Genomic DNA, 17,923 nt, shown 5'->3' on the forward strand with positions numbered 1-17,923 from the left:
AGTTCCTGAGCTATGGACTGATACTGTTCCAGATGAAGCCCTTCCAGCTCTTCAGTGGTTAGCTCTTCCCTGTGGTCCTCCACCAACTCTTCCACATCCTCACCACTCACCTCCAGCCCCAGGGTGTTCCCCAATGCCACAATAGAGTCCACAACAGGCAGAGGGTCAGCAGGGTCAGGGTTAGGGTCAGTGTCAGCCTCAAACCCTTCAAAATCCCTCTTTTGGACACAATCTGGCCACAATTGTCTCCAAGCAGACTTCAAAGTCCTGGACGTCACTCCCTCCCAAGCCTTACCTATAAGGTTTATGGAGTTGTAGATATTGAAATGATCTTTCTAGAACTCTCTTAGGGTCAACTTAGTGTCTGTGGTCACTTCAAAGCACTTTTCAAACACTGCTTTTGTGTATAGAGTTTTTTGAAGTTAGAAATGACCTGCTGGGCCATGGGCTGGAGGAGAGGAGTGGTGTTAGGAGGCAAAAACTTCACTGTGATGAAACTGTAGTCCCTAGACAGTAGATCTACCAAGTTTGGAGGATGTGCAGGAGCATTGTCCATTAACAGGAGGCACTTGAGTGACAAATTATTTTCTAGGAGGTATTTTCTCACACTGGGGCCAAACACTTCATGGACCCACTCTTTGAAAATTTGCCTTGTGACCCATGCCTTATTATTTGCTTTCCACAAGACACATAACTTGTTCTTAATGACACTGTTTTTCTTAAGCACCCTGGGATTTTCTGAGTAATACATAAGTAAAGGCTTCACTTTAAAATCACCACTAGCATTAGCACAGAACAAAAGAGTTAGCCTGTCTTTCATAGGCTTGTGTCCTGGGAGTGCATTTTCCTCCTGTGTGATGTAGGTCCTCTTTGGCATTTTCTTCCAAAACAGACCTGTTTCATCACAGTTGAACACTTGTTGGGGTTTTAATTTTTCAGTGTCTACGTACCCCTTAAGCTCCTGGACAAACTTCTCAGCCACTCGTTTGTCTGAACTGGCTGCCTCACCATGCCTTACAACATTATGTATGCCACTATGCTTCTTAAATCTTTCAAACCAGCCTTTGCTGGCCTTAAATTCACTGGTTCCAGGAGTTTTCTGTACCAGGTCGGCATGCAACTTCCTTGCCTTTTCACAAATAATCGTCTCCGAAACATTATCACCTGCCATCTCTTTATCCGTGATCCACACCAACAACAACTTCTCAACCTGATCGACTGTGGTCTATTTTTGGTTAGCATATCAACATCTTTTGCCACATCAGCTTCCTTGATTTGTTCTTTCTTTGCCAGGATAGAAGCGATGGTTGACTTGTTTTTGCCATACATCCTGGCAAGCTCAACAAGTCTCACACCACTCTCATATTTTTTAATTATTTCCTTCTTCAAGTCTATGGTGTTTCTCACTTTCTTTACCACAGGGGTACCACTAGCAAGTTTCTTTGGGCCCATGGTAGCTTCTTTCACAGTCGCACAAGCACTAAACAATAAATTAACAGTGAAATGTTTGAATGTGCGCGCAGGTTAGTGTTCACTCAAGCATCAACAAAGCCAGACTGCTCACAACGCCTGCGCGGGGATGCGGACAGAGTGGGCTGGTGGACAGGTCTGGTACCCGGCAGTTCGAAAGACGGGTGGAGTTTGATACTCTGAACAAAATTGTTCAAGAAAAGCAGTCGAAACTTGCAATGTTCGATAGTCGGTAAATTCGAAACTCATGGGTCCACTGTACATAGTGTAAATTACCTAGGATAACCCAAAATATCCAGACAAAGTGCTATACTGTGCTTGTAGATTTAAGGCATAATAATCATGACTGGCAAGTAATATGCATTTTCACTTCATCAGGAATCAGATGTGATGACTCTGCATCCTGTTGGTTCATGAGCCGCTCTCTGAGACAAGAGAGACAAGCAGACAGAAAGACAGACACACACAGGCAGACAGAAAAGCAGAGACACACAGGCAGACAGAAAGACAGACACACAGGCAGACAGAAAGACAGATAAGCAGACATAGCTAGATAGACAGACAGACATGTTTATGTGTAACAGTGAAAAATTAAAGCCAGGGTTCCATGCAACAGTTCACAATCATCAAATGTCACTCCACTGCTGCCCTGTCAGCAGTTTAGCGACACTTGTCTTAACACCATGCGTCAAGGAGTTTCTTACATACTCCAGCATGTCTAAAACATTGCTGGGACCTACAAATACTTTGTATATATTCCTAGATAATAGCAAATGACCAAGGCAGGTGTAAATGTTCACTTGTCAGTGTGTTTGTGACTATTTGAGTACAATTTCAGTACCTAATATTAGTGTCAGAACAAAGATTGGCTATGAAATCACAAGAACTACTATAATTTGTAATTAACAGAGCATAAAAATTATATAAAATAATATAAAAACAAGAAAAAAAAAAGGTATATCGGCAACACTTCTGCAAGCGGGAGGATTCCATGTTGCCATCAGGTGAGCATCCAGCATCAACTTTGCGGTCTTATATCTCAGTAAGTACTGGTCCTAAATTTTTTTTTGGGTCTTATTACACACAGAAAATTGCCCACTTAAATTAAAAATATTCAGAGCATTGGGCAAGAGAACGTAAATCTATGTTTGGACAGTTAATGTGTTGATGTGCCTCATTGATTATTATTGAGTATTATTATTATCATTATTAACCCTTTCAGGGTCCATGCCATAGTTCTACGGCTTTGAGTTGAGGGTCCAAACTGTAGTTCTACGCCATGAGCTCAGCTCACTCAGATAAGCTCTGAGTGGTAAATTTTGGCCTAGATATGAGAGCATACATCTATGTGGAAGTGTGCACCACATAAAACAAATCCTGCAGCACACAGTGCATAATGAGAGAAAAAAACCGAGACTGTAATTTTCGATTAAAACAGCGACTTTGCAGTTTAGTTTTGTATATTTTTTATAGTTGTATTTGTGATTTTGTGGTCTCATTTGATAGAATGGAAGATATATTACAGAAATAGAGATGATTTTGATTGGTTTTAGTACTGGAAATGGCTTGAAACCGAGCTCAAAGTAGTGGAAATGTTAAATTTTTGCCGACATTCAAGAGTAAACAAATGACCTCGCACATCTAATACGTGCCAGCTGGTGGGTCTATTATACGTTCACAAATGTGGTGATATTATTTATACAATTATTACAATATTGCATAACAGTAAATCTTCCATGTTTTGGTTTGAATAAAAATTCATTATATGAAAAAAATCAAAATGGAATAAATTTGTAAAGCATGAGAATGTAACTAATGAATAGAGGAAATGTTAGTTTAGTGCCAGGAATGCCTGCATTGTTTATTCTGGACCCTGTTTTTAAATTGGAATATTTTGAACTTTCATTAAATTGGCCAAATTACCAATTTTCGGTCACTTTATTTTGTAGTTGAAACAGCTGACTGGGTGATTTCTTGTGCGCAATTGAGAGAATAGAAGTAATACTAGCAAAATAGCTAAGAATTTGGTTGACTGGAATAATGTAATTGGCCTAAAATGGGAGTCAAAGTCGGCAAAATCGCCAATGCTTAAATATCGCTGAAACATCAAAATTTGTGAGAAAATAATTTTGTCAGTTTTCCATCAAATTTCGTACTTTTTATTTTATTACTTTCAGAAAAAGATTCTCTACCATTTCATAAGAAAAAATAACAAAATTTTTTTTTGAAAATTCTTGGACCCTGGTGCACACTTTGAAATTTGTCCTCTGGACCCTGAAAGGGTTAACATGGTGTCTCGAGACATAAGACACTCCTACTGATTTTAATATGTACCTTCACACCAGCACAGTACAGTCTCTCCTCACTTTACGACGTACTCGTTTACCGACGACTCAGACTTGCGACGGGCTCTCTGACCAGTATGCATACCTGAATACTGTACATTAGAGCTGATTTCCTCTTTTCTGTTTATTTCAGTATACAGTACACTCTTGTATGAACATTTAAAAATATACCAGAAATGTTATAATTGGTTGACACAAGCCCACCGTGATTAAAGTATGCTCCTCACTTAGCGCTGAATTCATTTACCGATGAGGTCTCAGGAATGGAACTCCGTCGTTAAGTAAGGAGTGGCTGTATGTAAGTTTATTTAGGTACAGGTAAACATAAGTATAATTATCAGTGTATAGCCTCTCCTCACTTAACAACGGAGTTCCATTCCTAATACCGCATCGATAAACGAATTCATCCCTAAACAAGGAGCATACTATAATGGTAGTGGGTTTACGTCAACTATCTTTGATATTACTTTAATGTCACCCTTGTACCATTTATAAAATTTTTAGTATATTTTTAAATGTTTATACAGTAGTGTACTGTATATTGTAATAAACAGAATAGAGGAAATCAGTTCTAATATACATTATATAGGTAGGCATACTGATCAGAGAGTCCATTGTAAGGCCGAATCGTCGGTAAAAGAGTATGTCGCTAAGTGAGGAGAGGCTGTAAAGATGAAATATGAAATAATTTTAAAACACTTGAAATTCTGAAAGTTTCCAGACATAATGGAGAGATGCAGAGCTCACAGAGAGTGTAAATGAACTGGATGGAGTGGGGTGCGGTGATTGTATTAGAAAGTCAGATGGGGGGAGCTGTATAGCGAGTTTTGATCATACTAATTTGAAATGTCCGTACTAACCGTAAAGTGAAACGCTGTAAAGCAGGGCCCTACTGTATATAGAGTATGTGGGCAGTTACCAGTGACGTAGTCCTGTGGTTGAGTATTTGCATTTGGGATTTTGCTTGCTAGTTTTGATCCTATAGTAGAAAAGAAGACATTAAGTTTGTTGGTAGTGTCTATAGACTGTATGTGTGGTTTGTCTGGTTTCACTAAGTTAATCTCTCTGTTTCTGGCCAGTTTTCTAGAGCCCAAAATTTCAGAGAGAGTTTTCCAGGTCTTTTTCATATCATCTTTTATTTCATTAAATCTGTTACATAATACATTTGTTTGGACTTCTGTATTAGATTAGTAAGTATTGAGGTGTATTGTTTAGTTAGTTCTTTTGTTATTAGACCCTATCTGAATTGTTTTTCTTATAGATTTTTTTATCAATGGATTTAAGTACAGTCTGTATATTATTTGTAAGGCATTGAAATCACCAAATTGAAACTAAACAAATCATCTTGAGCACATTGAAAATAAGTAAATGCAGCACACATGGCAGCATGATTCAATATTTGTGTGTTTGAACAATCGGCTGCCAGTCGAATACCCTCAGCATTGTTTAAAATATATGTTTTGCATGTTTACAGTTGATCTCGGATGCAGGCTTCCAAGGAGAGATCACCAGTATATCAACAGCAGCACAACAAATCGAGGTCTTTTCAAGAATTCTCAAGACATCTACATCCAATTTCCTTCAATCACCAGAAGATAACAGACACAAATCTGTAGTTGAGTTTGCTGTGAGTTGAACTTCAGTAATGATCTAAAGAATTTATGCAACAGTATCATGTTAAGTACTGTATTATGCAGGCTTACATATGATCATGTAAATAAGGCATCATGTGGGGCTCCAACCAGAGTTTTCTATGTTAAATCCAATGACTGTTTTTACAGTTAGGGTTAAGTTCACTTCCCTTCAACAAGGTGCTGTTATGCTGGTGAAAGGCCCTTGATTCAAGGAATTGAGAATATATCCTCTCTTTGCTTTGATCAAATCCTTCACATTTCCCAGGCTTTGTATGACCCTTATGGTAAGGCTCTATTAAATCAAACTCAAAATGAAAATCTTTATTTATTTTAAATATACATGGAAGTTACAGTGAATGGGTTTACAGTTTGGATACAGTTATGTAAATACATGATCTTGTATATTCAGAAGAAAACCACTTATTATGAGAAGTATTTCAGGCAAACTAATTTTTGATCTTACACTTCAGCACAAATTTATGCATTTCAAGCTAATGTTCTCTTTTACTTCCTATTCTAATTGATAAATATGTTTATACAGTATACTGACTTAATATTATCTACTGTATATGATAAACTTGTTCATTTGTTTTAGTACTGTATTATGCAAAGCATTTTTTCAAAGAAAGAATGAAAGAATGATTGATGGTGAAAGTATTTTTTTAATCACTCTACCTCAATAGGAGACTTGGACACATTCTAATAGGGTTTCTTATGTATTAAATTCATTTTAATCCATCTTCCACATGAATAGTAAAGCAGGTATACAAAAACCAATTAGCTATCTAGTATATTATTTCTTAAAGTTAATAAAAATATTTATTTAAATGCCTCATGATTAGATTTTCTTTTGTAATACTGATAATAATTTTCTAATATTGGAAAATATCTTACAGAAAATGGTGTGTCATGGGCAGCACACTTACATCTATGCCCAAGTGATGCTGCAGATTCTTTCACAGGAAACAAAGGGAGGCAATAATATTCGCCGCTTACAACAAGAAATCAGTAAATATGCTATTAACAAGTAGGTATGACTGGAAGACAAAATGGTTACAACTAAGGTAACGAGACTATGAATGGTTATGTATACTGATAATCAATTTAGGTAAATGGATACATGTCCAAGTTTGAATATTAAAAAAATAGTATAAAATACTGACAAATTGTTAGGTAAGACACACATGCAACAGTTTGGTATCTTTATTACGAAGCGTTTTACCTACACAGTAGGCTTCTTCTATCGAGTACAGAAAATTTCGTAGAAGCAGAAGAGATGTGAAGACGATGTAATCAGTCCATTACCCTTGAAGACGTAGTTTTGATGTGGTCAGTCCCTCAGCCTAGAGAAGAGTATTTTCTGTACTTGGCTGAAGAAGCCTACTGCACAGGGAAAACATTTCAAAATAAAGATACCTAACTGTTGCATATGTCTTACTTAACAGACTGTCGGTATTTTATACCATTTTAATATTGACTGTGTCAGACACTGCAACACAATGGTATCTTGGTACAGAACAGAAAACACCTTGGACAAATGGTTTTTAGGACTTGATATCCCGTTGGAGTGTGAGCAAACATTTATGAAAGGATTCAGGAAAACTGGCAGGCCAAACTTGAGTCCTGGAGATGGGAAGTACAGTGCCTGTACTCTGAAGGAGGGGTGTTAATGTTGCAGTTATATAACTGTAGTGTAAGTGCACCTCTGGCAAGACAGTGATAGAATGAATGATGAAAGTTTTTCTTTTTGGGGCCACCCTGCCTTGGTGGGAAATGGCTGTGTTAATAAAAAAATAAAAATTAACTTTTTATGATTGTCCAGTAGTCTCCTGAACTAGCAGACTTGGTCCACTAATGCAGAAGACAACCAGACTCTAAGAATATGGGTATTGTAACCTGTAGTACTATAGTACAGTGCAGCCTCTCCTCACTTAGCAACGTACTCGTTTACCAACTACCCAAACTTATGACTGGCTGTCTGACCAGCATGCATACCTAAATAATGTATATTAGAGCTGATTTTTTTCTATTCTGTGTATTACAATATACACTACACTATAAACATTTAAAAATATACTAAAAATGTTATAAATGATTCAAAGGTGACAGTAAAACAATATCAAAGATGGTTTACACAAACCCATTATCATTATAGTATGCTCCTTGCTTAGTGACGAATTCGTTTACTGACGTGGTCTTAGGAACGGAACTCTGTCATTAAGTGAGGAGAGGATATTGTACTGTATAGTTGTTTTAAAGTACTGTACATATTTTGCAGTACTGTAATAAGTGTGGGTGTGAGTAGTGTGCAACAGACTCGGTATAATGTTTCAGAAAGTGTGAGTGGCTGTTTGGGCAGGGAGTGTTAGAGGGAGAGGTGGGGGGGACTATGAAAGAAGGCGAATATGGGTGGGTGAGAGAGAGGGTAGGCACAAAGAGTGTGTGAGGAGTGGGCATTAGGAGTGTGTGTGAGGGGTGGGTATGAGAGGGTGAGCAGGAGAGAGCACATGAAGGGGTATTGGTAAATGTGAAGGTGGATGGGTGAGGGGTTGGTATGAGAGATGGGTATGAGGGATGGTGCATGAGAGAGGATGGGTTATAAAGGGTTGGAGTGAGAGGTGGGTTTGAGTGTATGTGAGTGAGTATGTGGGCAAATGTGAGAGGGTGGATAGATAGGTGTGTGAATGTGAGATGGGTTGGTGAGTGGGTGTGAGAGAGTGTACTGAAGTGAGTTGACAGATGAATGAACATGTCTTAAACAGGATCATCTCTCCTGGGCTCCCACACCCACCCATCCACCACCTCACTGCCTTATCAACAACACCAAGACCCCTCCACATTCTCTCCTGCCTGCCACTCAACAACTAGCACAACATATATCATAAATCTACAGTACAGATCATCAGCAATCTCTTCAAAAAGAAAAAAATATTTGAGCTCTTGCTTTTGTCATGGTCATTGCAGAATTAAGCCTCGTAATGATGTCTTTTTTGTTTCCTCAGTGGCCTTAATGTTACTCCAATCCAGCTGGCTCTCAATGGTGCCATGGCCCACCCAAGAGCAGCCCAAGCACTGGCACCCATGCTTGCTCGTAACGCTCTCAACCCAGCTGACATAACTGTATTGTTTAAGCTCTACAGTGCCGGAGACCCACCACCAGTTGACCTTATACGCATCCCACAGTTATTAGGTAAGTTAATGGTTATATTACCTAGACTCTGCCGTAACTGCTACTTTTTCTTTATATGTGTAATACCATCTAAAGTCTGGTTCCATTAACCCTTAAACTGTCCAAACAAATTTACGTTCACATGCGTAGTGCTCCAAAAGTAGATCTACGTTTTTTTACATATTTTCAAATATAACAAAAAAAAAATGTAGATCAAAGTTTTATTTACATGTTTTCAAATGTAAAGAAAAAAAGATCTACATTTTTTTACATACTTTCAAATGTTGAAAAATGTAGATCTACGTTTGGACAGTTTAAGGGTTAAACAAGTAGGTATATCTCACTTTAAACCCATTTCAGTTCTTTATAGAACTTTCCTTGCTTGAATCTGCTTTGATATTTTGCATCTTTCTTTTTCTCATTTCCATAAGAATACTTTAGGGCTTTTTTTATCTATAATTTTTAAATTTTAATACCCTTAGTCCACAAGGTAGGAAGATAATCATGTATGTGTTAATTTTTGTGTGGTTGGATGTAAAAGAAAGTTATTGTTTGATCTGCTTAGGTGCATTGTGCTTGTCAGAAGGTCAGAATGAAGTTATACAACTAGGCGGCTTCATTAATCCAATATTTGTACCAGCAAAAACATATCTGTAATGAAAAACATGTATTCCAGGCTCCAGGAGTAGAAAGATTTGAAAATCATCAAAGATATATCCAAGGTAAGGTAGGTTAAAAGGTGGTATGGAATCACCAAGGGTATAATTCAGAGGGCTGAGGAGGGGTTGTTGAAGTGGCTTGGGATTGTAGAGAGGATGGAGAGGGATAGGTTGATGAGGGTGACAAATCTAGGGTGGAAATTTTAGTGGGGAGGGGGGGGTAAAAGAGGCTTTTGAGTTTTAGGGGCTTGAGTATCCAGTAGGCTTGTGTGAGTGTGCTTTTAGTGAATAGACACAAGTGGTTTTTAATAGATGGGCTGTCGGAGTGTGAGCAAGGTAACTTTTATGAAAGAATTCAGGGAAACCAGTTAACTGGACTTGAGTTCTGAAGGTGGGAAGGGCAGTGTCTACACTCAGGAGGAGTGGTGGGAATGTTGCAGTCAGTGGGTAACTGAATTGTTGGATTGTAATGTCAGCACACTTCTGATTGAATGAATGATGGTGAATGTGTTTTCTTCTTTGGGTCACCCTGTCTTAGTGGGAAATGGTTACCAAAATAAACTTTTTGTTTTTATAAAAAGACTGTAATCAATCAAACAGTTATGCAGCACAACTGTTCTTGTGTTTACAATTTGCCTGTTAACCTTGGAGAGAGAGAGATAGATAGATAGATATTGATTGATTTAATACATGTTGACATTCTGAGCCTAATATGCCTATACTTGTGGAAAGTGGGAAGAGGGAAAAGTGAGAAGGGGAAGAAGGATTAAAGAGGGAAGAGGTGATAGTTTTAGTATAGTATCTGGCACAGTTGTTGCACAGATGTGGCTTGGTAAGCAGGGTACACATCAGCAAGCACTAGCTTATCAGCAGCACCCAGAATTTTTGCTGGTGACTAAATTTTATAAACCACTTGGAGCCATTAGGGAACATTTTTTATCCAAATTTTATAGTGTTTATCAGTGCAAAGTTTTTGCACTGATGTTTCAACCCCTTCACTGTTTCTTATGTAGATCTACATCATTGAGGCCAGTGTCACTTACATAGATCTATGTTTTGATTATACCATCCTCAAATGTGCTGTAAGCAGTAAATTTTCCCTTAGACATGTGTGAATGGGTCTGCATGTTGGTTATGCACAGTATACATATAATCCTGCCCCATGCAGTGCATGATGAGAACACCAAACCTCTGACCTTGTGTTGGGTTAAAATAGAGATTTGATACATTTTCACAGTTTTATTACTGTTTCTTGGTGCCATTTGATAGATTGGAAATAACATACAGTGAAATGGAGATGGTTTTCATTGGTTTCAGACTGGAAATGGCCTGAAATAGGCCTAAAGATTAAGCTGTCATATCTGAGCGCCTCTGCAAAGACAGTGATTATGTATGAATGATGGTGAGTGTTGAATGATGATGAATGTTTTTTCTTTCTTTTTGGGTCAGCCTGCCTCAGTGGAAAATGGCCAACATGTTAAAAAAAAAAAAATGATAATTTTCTTGGGGAAGGCCCCACAATTTCTTTTGTGGGTTTTTACTAGTTCTGTTTCAATTATTTGGATAGTCTAAATTATGACCAGTTATTCTTGGTTATATTTTATTAGCTGAGAAATAGTGTAAAACTTGATTTTCTGTATGCTGATGTTTTCAAAATGGAGATGCCTGGGGATTTGATTAACAAAGAGAAGATATGTTGCTTTAGTAGCTGGAATGTCTACACTGTTTATTTTGTACTCAGTTTTTAAATGGAAATTTGTTGAATTTTTATAAAATTGGCAAAATTATTGACTTCTGTATGCTTTATAGGGTAATTTTGAAAGTGTAATGGGCAGGTTTTTGTACTCATTGACAGAACAGAAGTTATACTAGCAAATAGCTAGGAACTGGATTGGTTTGAGCAATGAATTAGCCTGCCTAAAATAAGCCTCAAAGTGGGCAAAATCGCAGTTGCATAAAGTGCTCCCTGATCTCCAATTTTGCACCTGTGTAATTCCATAAGGTTTCCATCATTTTTTATTTTTCATGCCATCATCACTGGAAGAAGATTCTCAGCCATTTCAGGAGATTTTTATTTATTTTTTAAATTGTGACACTGATGGAACTTCTAATTTCGGGGGGCCACGACAGTGAACGGGGTAAACAAAATGGTGAAATCTGCCAATAGAGTATGTTTTCTCATGAAATGTTGTGAAGCTCTTAAAAGCTAATGGTTATCAAACCAAATCAAATTATTACTTTGGGATATAATTTCCTTAAAACCTATCATACTTACTTTGCTAAAAGAATGATTCAGTCATTGAGGTACACATCTAGAGTTTGTTTAGAGTTTTGTTCATCTGAGGTTATTTGATATTATAGTATTGCTATTGTGAAATAATCAGATATTGTAAATGTGACTTTTATTCCAACCAGAGCTGCTGATAGATGCTTTGTTTAAGCCAGGGAACAAGGTGAATCAAGAACACAAAGCTAAGTACTTCTACCTCCTGGGTTACAGTGCAAGTGTTTATGAAACCCCAAAGAAAGGCAACAGACCTAGACAGGTAATGAATAAGTAGTTCTTTTGCTCTAGCATACTGTTGACTGTTTCTGTAATGATCTGTTAGCATGTGCTAATACAATTTATTTTAACAAAAAAAGGCACAATACCGTGACTGGAACGATACACAAATAACCCGCACATAGAAGAGAGGAGCTTACGACGACGTTTCGGTCCAACTTGGACCATTTACAAAGTCACACTAAGTAGTAGTAGTAGTGGTAGTAGTAGTAGTAGTGGTGGTAGTAGTAGTAGTGGTAGTAGTAGTAGTAGTAGTAGTAGTAGTAGTAGTGGTAGTAGTAGTAGTAGTAATAAAGTAGTAGTAGTAGTATTAATAAAGGGGATATTAACAAGGTCTTGAGGATATCTCTCCAAGAGAGAACCCGCAGTAATGGATTTAAATTAGATAAGTTTAGATTTAGAAAGGACATAGGAAAGTATTGGTTTGGAAATAGGGTAGTTGATGAGTGGAACAGTCTACCTAGTTGGGTTATTGAGGCTAGGACTTTGGGTAGTTTCAAATTTAGGTTGGATAAGTACATGAGTGGGAGGGGTTGGATTTGAGTGGGACTTTCACATCGGAGCTTGTTTCTTGGGTGGCATTGAAAGTTGGGTTGGTCAAATGTTTGTTAGTGGGATGAATTGTAAAGGACCTGCCTAGTATGGGCCAAGAGGCCTGCTGCAGTGCTCCTCCTTTCTTATGTTCTTATGTTCTTAGTGGTAGTAGTAGTAGTAGTGGTGGTAGTAGTAGTAGTAGTAGTAGTAGTGGTAGTAGTAGTAGTAGTGGTAGTAGTAGTAGTAGTAGTAGTGGTAGTAGTAGTGGTAGTAGTAGTAGTAGTGGTAGTAGTAGTAGTAGTGGTAGTAGTAGTGGTAGTAGTAGTGGTAGTAGTAGTAGTAGTAGTAGTAGTAGTAGTAGTAGTAGTAGTAGTAGTGGTAGTAGTAGTGGTAGTAGTAGTAGTAGTGGTAGTAGTAGTAGTAGTGGTAGTGGTAGTAGTAGTGGTAGTAGTAGTAGTAGTGGTAGTAGTAGTAGTAGTGGTAGTAGTAGTAGTAGTGGTAGTAGTAGTAGTAGTGGTAGTAGCAGTAGTAGTGGTAGTAGTAGTAGTGGTAGTAGTAGTAGTGGTAGTAGTAGTAGTAGTGGTAGTAGTAGTAGTAGTGGTAGTAGTAGTAGTAGTGGTAGTAGTAGTAGTAGTGGTAGTAGTAGTAGTAGTAGTAGTGGTAGTAGTAGTAGTAGTAGTGGTAGTAGTAGTAGTATTGGTAGTAGTAGTAGTGGTAGTAGTAGTAGTGGTAGTTGTGGTAGCAGTGGTAGTAGTACCAGTTGTAGTGATAGTAGTAGTAGTAGTAGTGGTAGTAGTAGTAGTAGTAGTGGTAGTAGTAGTAGTAGTAGTAGTAGTAGTAGTGGTAGTAGTAGTAGTAGTAGTAGTGGTAGTAGTAGTAGTAGTAGTAGTAGTAGTAGTAGTAGTAGTAGTAGAGATGGAAGGAAGAAGCAATGGGGAAGAAAGGAGGAGGAGCCAGTCAAATACAAAGAAAGGGAAGCACTGCAAGGGAACTAGGTGCCCACAGAGGAAGAGCAAGAACACAGAGGTGGGGGGAGGGAAAAATAATGAAATAAATAATGAAGGAACAGAAACACAAGACAGAAGAAAGAAAGACAACCCAGAAAAAAAAGGAAAGAGGAAAGGGGGAAGAGGGAGAAGAAGAAAAAGGAGGAATCAGGTTAAGTCATGGATGTTTTGAAGCTTGGAGCATTTTACAATGTAGTGGGAGAGGAAGGCATCTACAGAGACAAAGGCAGGACTAAGATTCATACAAGGAAAGTTGTGTATTAGGGAGGATTCAACAAGATGGCGACTGTTAAAGTTGGAAGTAGGGAAGACAATTTTAGCAGAAGACCAGTTTATAGGATGGCTCTGATCTCTGACGTGACAGAAAAGAGCATTGTTAGTGTCAGCAAGCCTAACATTATTTTTGTGCTCCCTAAGTCTGTCAGAAAGAGAGCCAGTTTCTCCAAAGTATTGAAGAGGACAGGAGGAGCAAGCAATAGAGTAGACACCAGGAGCATCTGTAGAGGGAGGAGAGGTATGAACGAGATTAGTGCGAAGAGTGTTAGTCTGGCGGAAAGTAAGCTTGATGTCCAAGGGACGGAGAGAATTGTTGAGATTAGAAAGATCGGAAATGTAGGGAAGGCAGAGGACAGAAGAGTTCCCAGGAGTAGAGAGTTTGGGAGAGAAGAAATTACATTTAGCACGTGAGAGGGCAGAGTCTATGAAATGGGAAGGGTAGCTAAGACAGGAAAACGAATTATGAAGAGTGGAAATTTCTGCTGGAAGGAACTGAGGATCACAGATGTGGAGAGCACGGAGGAAGAGGGAAATAAGAACACTTTTCTTGACAGGGGAAGCATGATAGGAAAAGTAGTGAATGTACATGCCACTGCGCATAGGTTTGCGGTAAACGGAAAAGGAAAAACCTGTATCTGAGCGGTGGACATGGACATCAAGGAAAGGAAGCAAGGAATTAGATTCCCATTCAGCTTTAAACCTAATGGAAGGGGCAAGAGTGTTAAGAGCTTCAAGAAAAGGTTGGAAGAGACTGGAGTCATGAGGCCACAGAGCAAAGATGTCATCCACATAGCGGAGCCAGAGTGGTAGGAAGAAGAACAGTCTTGAAGTATTCCATGTAAAGATTAGCAAGGACAGGAGAGAGAGGAGAGCCCATATCGACACCGAAGGTTTGAGAATAATATTTCCCTTGGAAGGAAAAGGAGTTAGAGTCCACACAGAGGCAGATAAGATCAAGAAAGACATCAATAGGTATAGGGAGATGAAGAAACCCTTCATGGGCCTTCTCTCTAAGAAAATCAAGGACATCATCAAGAGGGACATTGGTGAAGAGGGACTCAACATCAAGACTAAGCATCTTACAGGTCGGGAGAGGGCGAACCCGTTCAATGAAGTCTTGAGAGTGACAGAGGTGGGCAGGAGAAAAAGTACCAGGAAAGGGAGTGAGGGTTTTGGCCAGCCAAGAAGCAAGAGAATAAGAGACAGAACCTCTACAGGAAATGATAGGACGTAGAGGAATATCAGGTTTATGAGTTTTGGGAAGGCCATAGAAATAGGGAAGAGAAGGACAGACGACACGAAACCGTTGAATAAGGTCAAAGTCAGGAGGACAGAGGTCGGAGAGAGTCCTTAGTTTCTTGTTGAAAGTTCTCTTGATGCGATCAAGAGGGTTGGAAACAAGAGGAGTGTAGGTACGTGAGTCAGAGAGCAAGACATCAGAAGATAGTGTGGCAATGTTAGTGTTAGATTTAAGAGAAGAAAGGGCAAGTTGGTAACGGCGCGGAAGGTGGTGGTTCTTAGAAAACAGACTATCAAGAGCAGGAAGGAGAGCGCCACGAAAAGTGGACAAGTCAGGAAGATTACGGGAGCGAGACTGACGAATATAATCAAAAGAGCTAATCAGTTCAATACCAGCGCGAGAGGTAGGCGAAGTGGCGAAGGAAAGGCCAAAACCAAGAAGTTCAAGCTCATATTGAGAGAGTGAGACAGAAGACAAGTTAGTAACACAGTCAGTGAGGGAGAATTTAGACCAAGGGCTAGCTGAGATGAGACGTTGAAGTTTATTATGTAGTTAAGAAGAATGAATTTGTGTATTCAGGCGAGCAGTGTCAAAGGCAATGGTAGAGAGAAGGTTACAGAGATCTTGTGGTAGAGTCGCAAAGAGAGCACGTTGACGCTGACGGAAGGTAAAGAAGGCATCTTCAACCTGAGACTTAGTAGAAAGAATGAGCTGTTGAAGTAGGAGACGGGCATGATCAGGAAAGGGAGTGCCCAGTGGGTTGGGTTTCAGGAAATGGGAGAAGGAAGGAGGCAGGACTTGTTCAGGAAGACAGTCACGTAGGAAGCGAAGCTGATTCTTACGACGCTGGGTAGCAATGAGAGCAGCCTCAAAAGTTCGAAAGAGGGGTTTAAAAGAAAGAAGAACATTAAAAAAGTTGAAAAGAATATGACGGGGTCCATAAAATGTAAATGTAAAATGTAAATGGTCCAAGTCGGACTGAAACGTCGTCGTAAGCTCCTCTCTTCTATGTGCGGGTTATTTGTGTACAATTTATTTTGTTTTACTATAATTTTTTAACACTGCCATTTCCAGTTAAGGCAGGCTTACCCAAAGAAGGAAACATATTCCCCCTCACTCATTTTCTAGCTACCTTTCTAAAAGCCCATGACCATCACAATATATAAAACCCACTGAATTGCAGTATCTATACCAACCATTCAGATCGCAGGCACTGTAATTCTAACCTTTGGAACTCAAATCCAGCTAACTGGTTTTACTAAATGTAATTGTGTTTCATTAATGTAGTTGCCATTTTCTTATCTATAAAGGTTTATATCATTATAATGTACTGAAATGAAATATGTAGTTAGTAAATAACAAAAAAGGCACAATATCGTGACTGGAACAATACACAAATAACCCACACATAGAAGAGAGGAGCTTACGACGACGTTTCAGTCCGACTTGGACCATTTACAAAGTCACACTAACAAAAAGGAGAGAAGGAGGGTTATATATAGGCAGGAGGTGGTAGTAGTAGTAGTAGTAGTGGAGGTAGAAGGTAGTAGTAGTAGTAGTAGGGGAGGTAGAAAGAAGGAGAAGGAGCTAGTCAAATACTAAGAAAGAGGAGCACTGCAAGGGAGCTGGGTGCCCACAGAGGGTAAGAGCAAGAACACAGAAGGAGGGGGCAAATAAATAAATAAAGAAGGAACAAATACACGGCAGAAGAAAGACAACCCAAAGGAGAAAAAGAAAAGAAGAAACGGGAAGAGGGAGAAGAAGAAAAAGGAGGAATCAGGTTATGTCACGGGTGTTCTGAAGTTTGGAGCATTTTACAATGTATAGTGGGAAAGGAAGGCATCAACAGAGATGAAGCCAGGACTAAGATTCATACAAGGAATCATTGTTCTATGACATTCCTACAAGGAATTATGGTCATTTAAAACACCTAGGAAAGATTGTTTTACAAGCTGATGGTTAGCTTTTTGAGATATCATAATTTGTTTTTGATTTTTGTGAGGGCAAAAGTCAGATATTTGGCTGAATGTCAAAACCATACAAACTTTATTTTTTTTAAGAATGAAGAAAGGATAAATTACAGTTTGGATAATCATTAGAAATACAGTTTAGCATTGTTTTATGCGTAGATAATGCCAAAACAGCTTCTCCAAGTCCCATGTCGAAATTACTGTTCAATATATATGATTATTAGTAAATAATTTTTTTCTCAGTTGTTTTTTGAGCTATCTTATTGAAACTTGGTCACATTAAAATGGAAAGGGGCTTCTTTACGTACAAAAAAATGAAAGAAATCGAACAAAAAATAAAAAAGTTCATGTGTTAACGCTAATATGCCCCTTGAGTCTGTCAGAAAGAGATCGGCCAGTTTCTCCAAAGTACTGAAGAGGACAGGAGGAACAAGAAATAGAGTAGACACCAGGAGCATCTGTAGAGGGAGGAGAGGTATGAACGAGATTAGTGCGAAGGATGTTAGTCTGATGGAAAGTAAGTTTGATGTCTAAGGAGAGGAGAGAGTTAGTGAGATTAGAAAGACCGAAAATGTAGGGAAGGCAAAGGACAGAAGAGTTCCCAGGAGTAGAGAGTTTGGGAGAGAAGAAATTATGTTTAGCACGTGAGAAGGCAGAGTCTATGAAATGGGAAGGGTAGCCAGAATGGGAAAATGAATTATGAAGAGTGGAAATTTCTGATTGAAGGAACTGAGGATCACAAATGCGGACTTTGTAAATGGTCCTAGTTGGACTGAAACGTTGCCGTAAGCTCCTCTCTTCTATGTGCGGGTTAACTGTGTATGTAGTTAGTACTTATTATATCAGTGAAGCGACACAGGATTTTTTTTTTTAACATGTTGGCCATCTCCCACTGAGGGAGGGTGACCCAAAAAAAGAAAGAAACACTTTCACCATCATTCACACATAATCACTGTCTTTGTAGAGGCACCCAGATACGACAATTTAGATGTCACTCCAAACAGTCAATATCTCAAAACCCCTACTTTAACCCTTTCAGGGTTGGTGCCGTACTAG

At 38.8% G+C, this 17,923-nt stretch overlaps 1 protein-coding gene across 3 annotated transcripts in view; it reads left to right on the plus strand.

The window, feature by feature from the left end:
- Positions 1–17,923, plus strand: part of TH1 (negative elongation factor complex member TH1) — a 109,766-nt gene that overhangs the window by 46,348 nt on the left and 45,495 nt on the right. For all 3 annotated transcript variants that reach the window (XM_053791115.1, XM_053791116.2, XM_053791114.1), the window contains exons 7-10: positions 5,290–5,442; positions 6,346–6,476; positions 8,452–8,639; positions 11,693–11,823. In XM_053791115.1, coding sequence (XP_053647090.1) covers positions 5,290–5,442; positions 6,346–6,476; positions 8,452–8,639; positions 11,693–11,823 — 603 coding nt within the window. The remainder of the gene's footprint in view (positions 1–5,289; positions 5,443–6,345; positions 6,477–8,451; positions 8,640–11,692; positions 11,824–17,923) is intronic.

This window comes from Cherax quadricarinatus, chromosome 59, assembly GCF_038502225.1.
Source record: "Cherax quadricarinatus isolate ZL_2023a chromosome 59, ASM3850222v1, whole genome shotgun sequence".
NCBI classification, from domain to species: Eukaryota; Metazoa; Arthropoda; class Malacostraca; order Decapoda; family Parastacidae; genus Cherax; species Cherax quadricarinatus.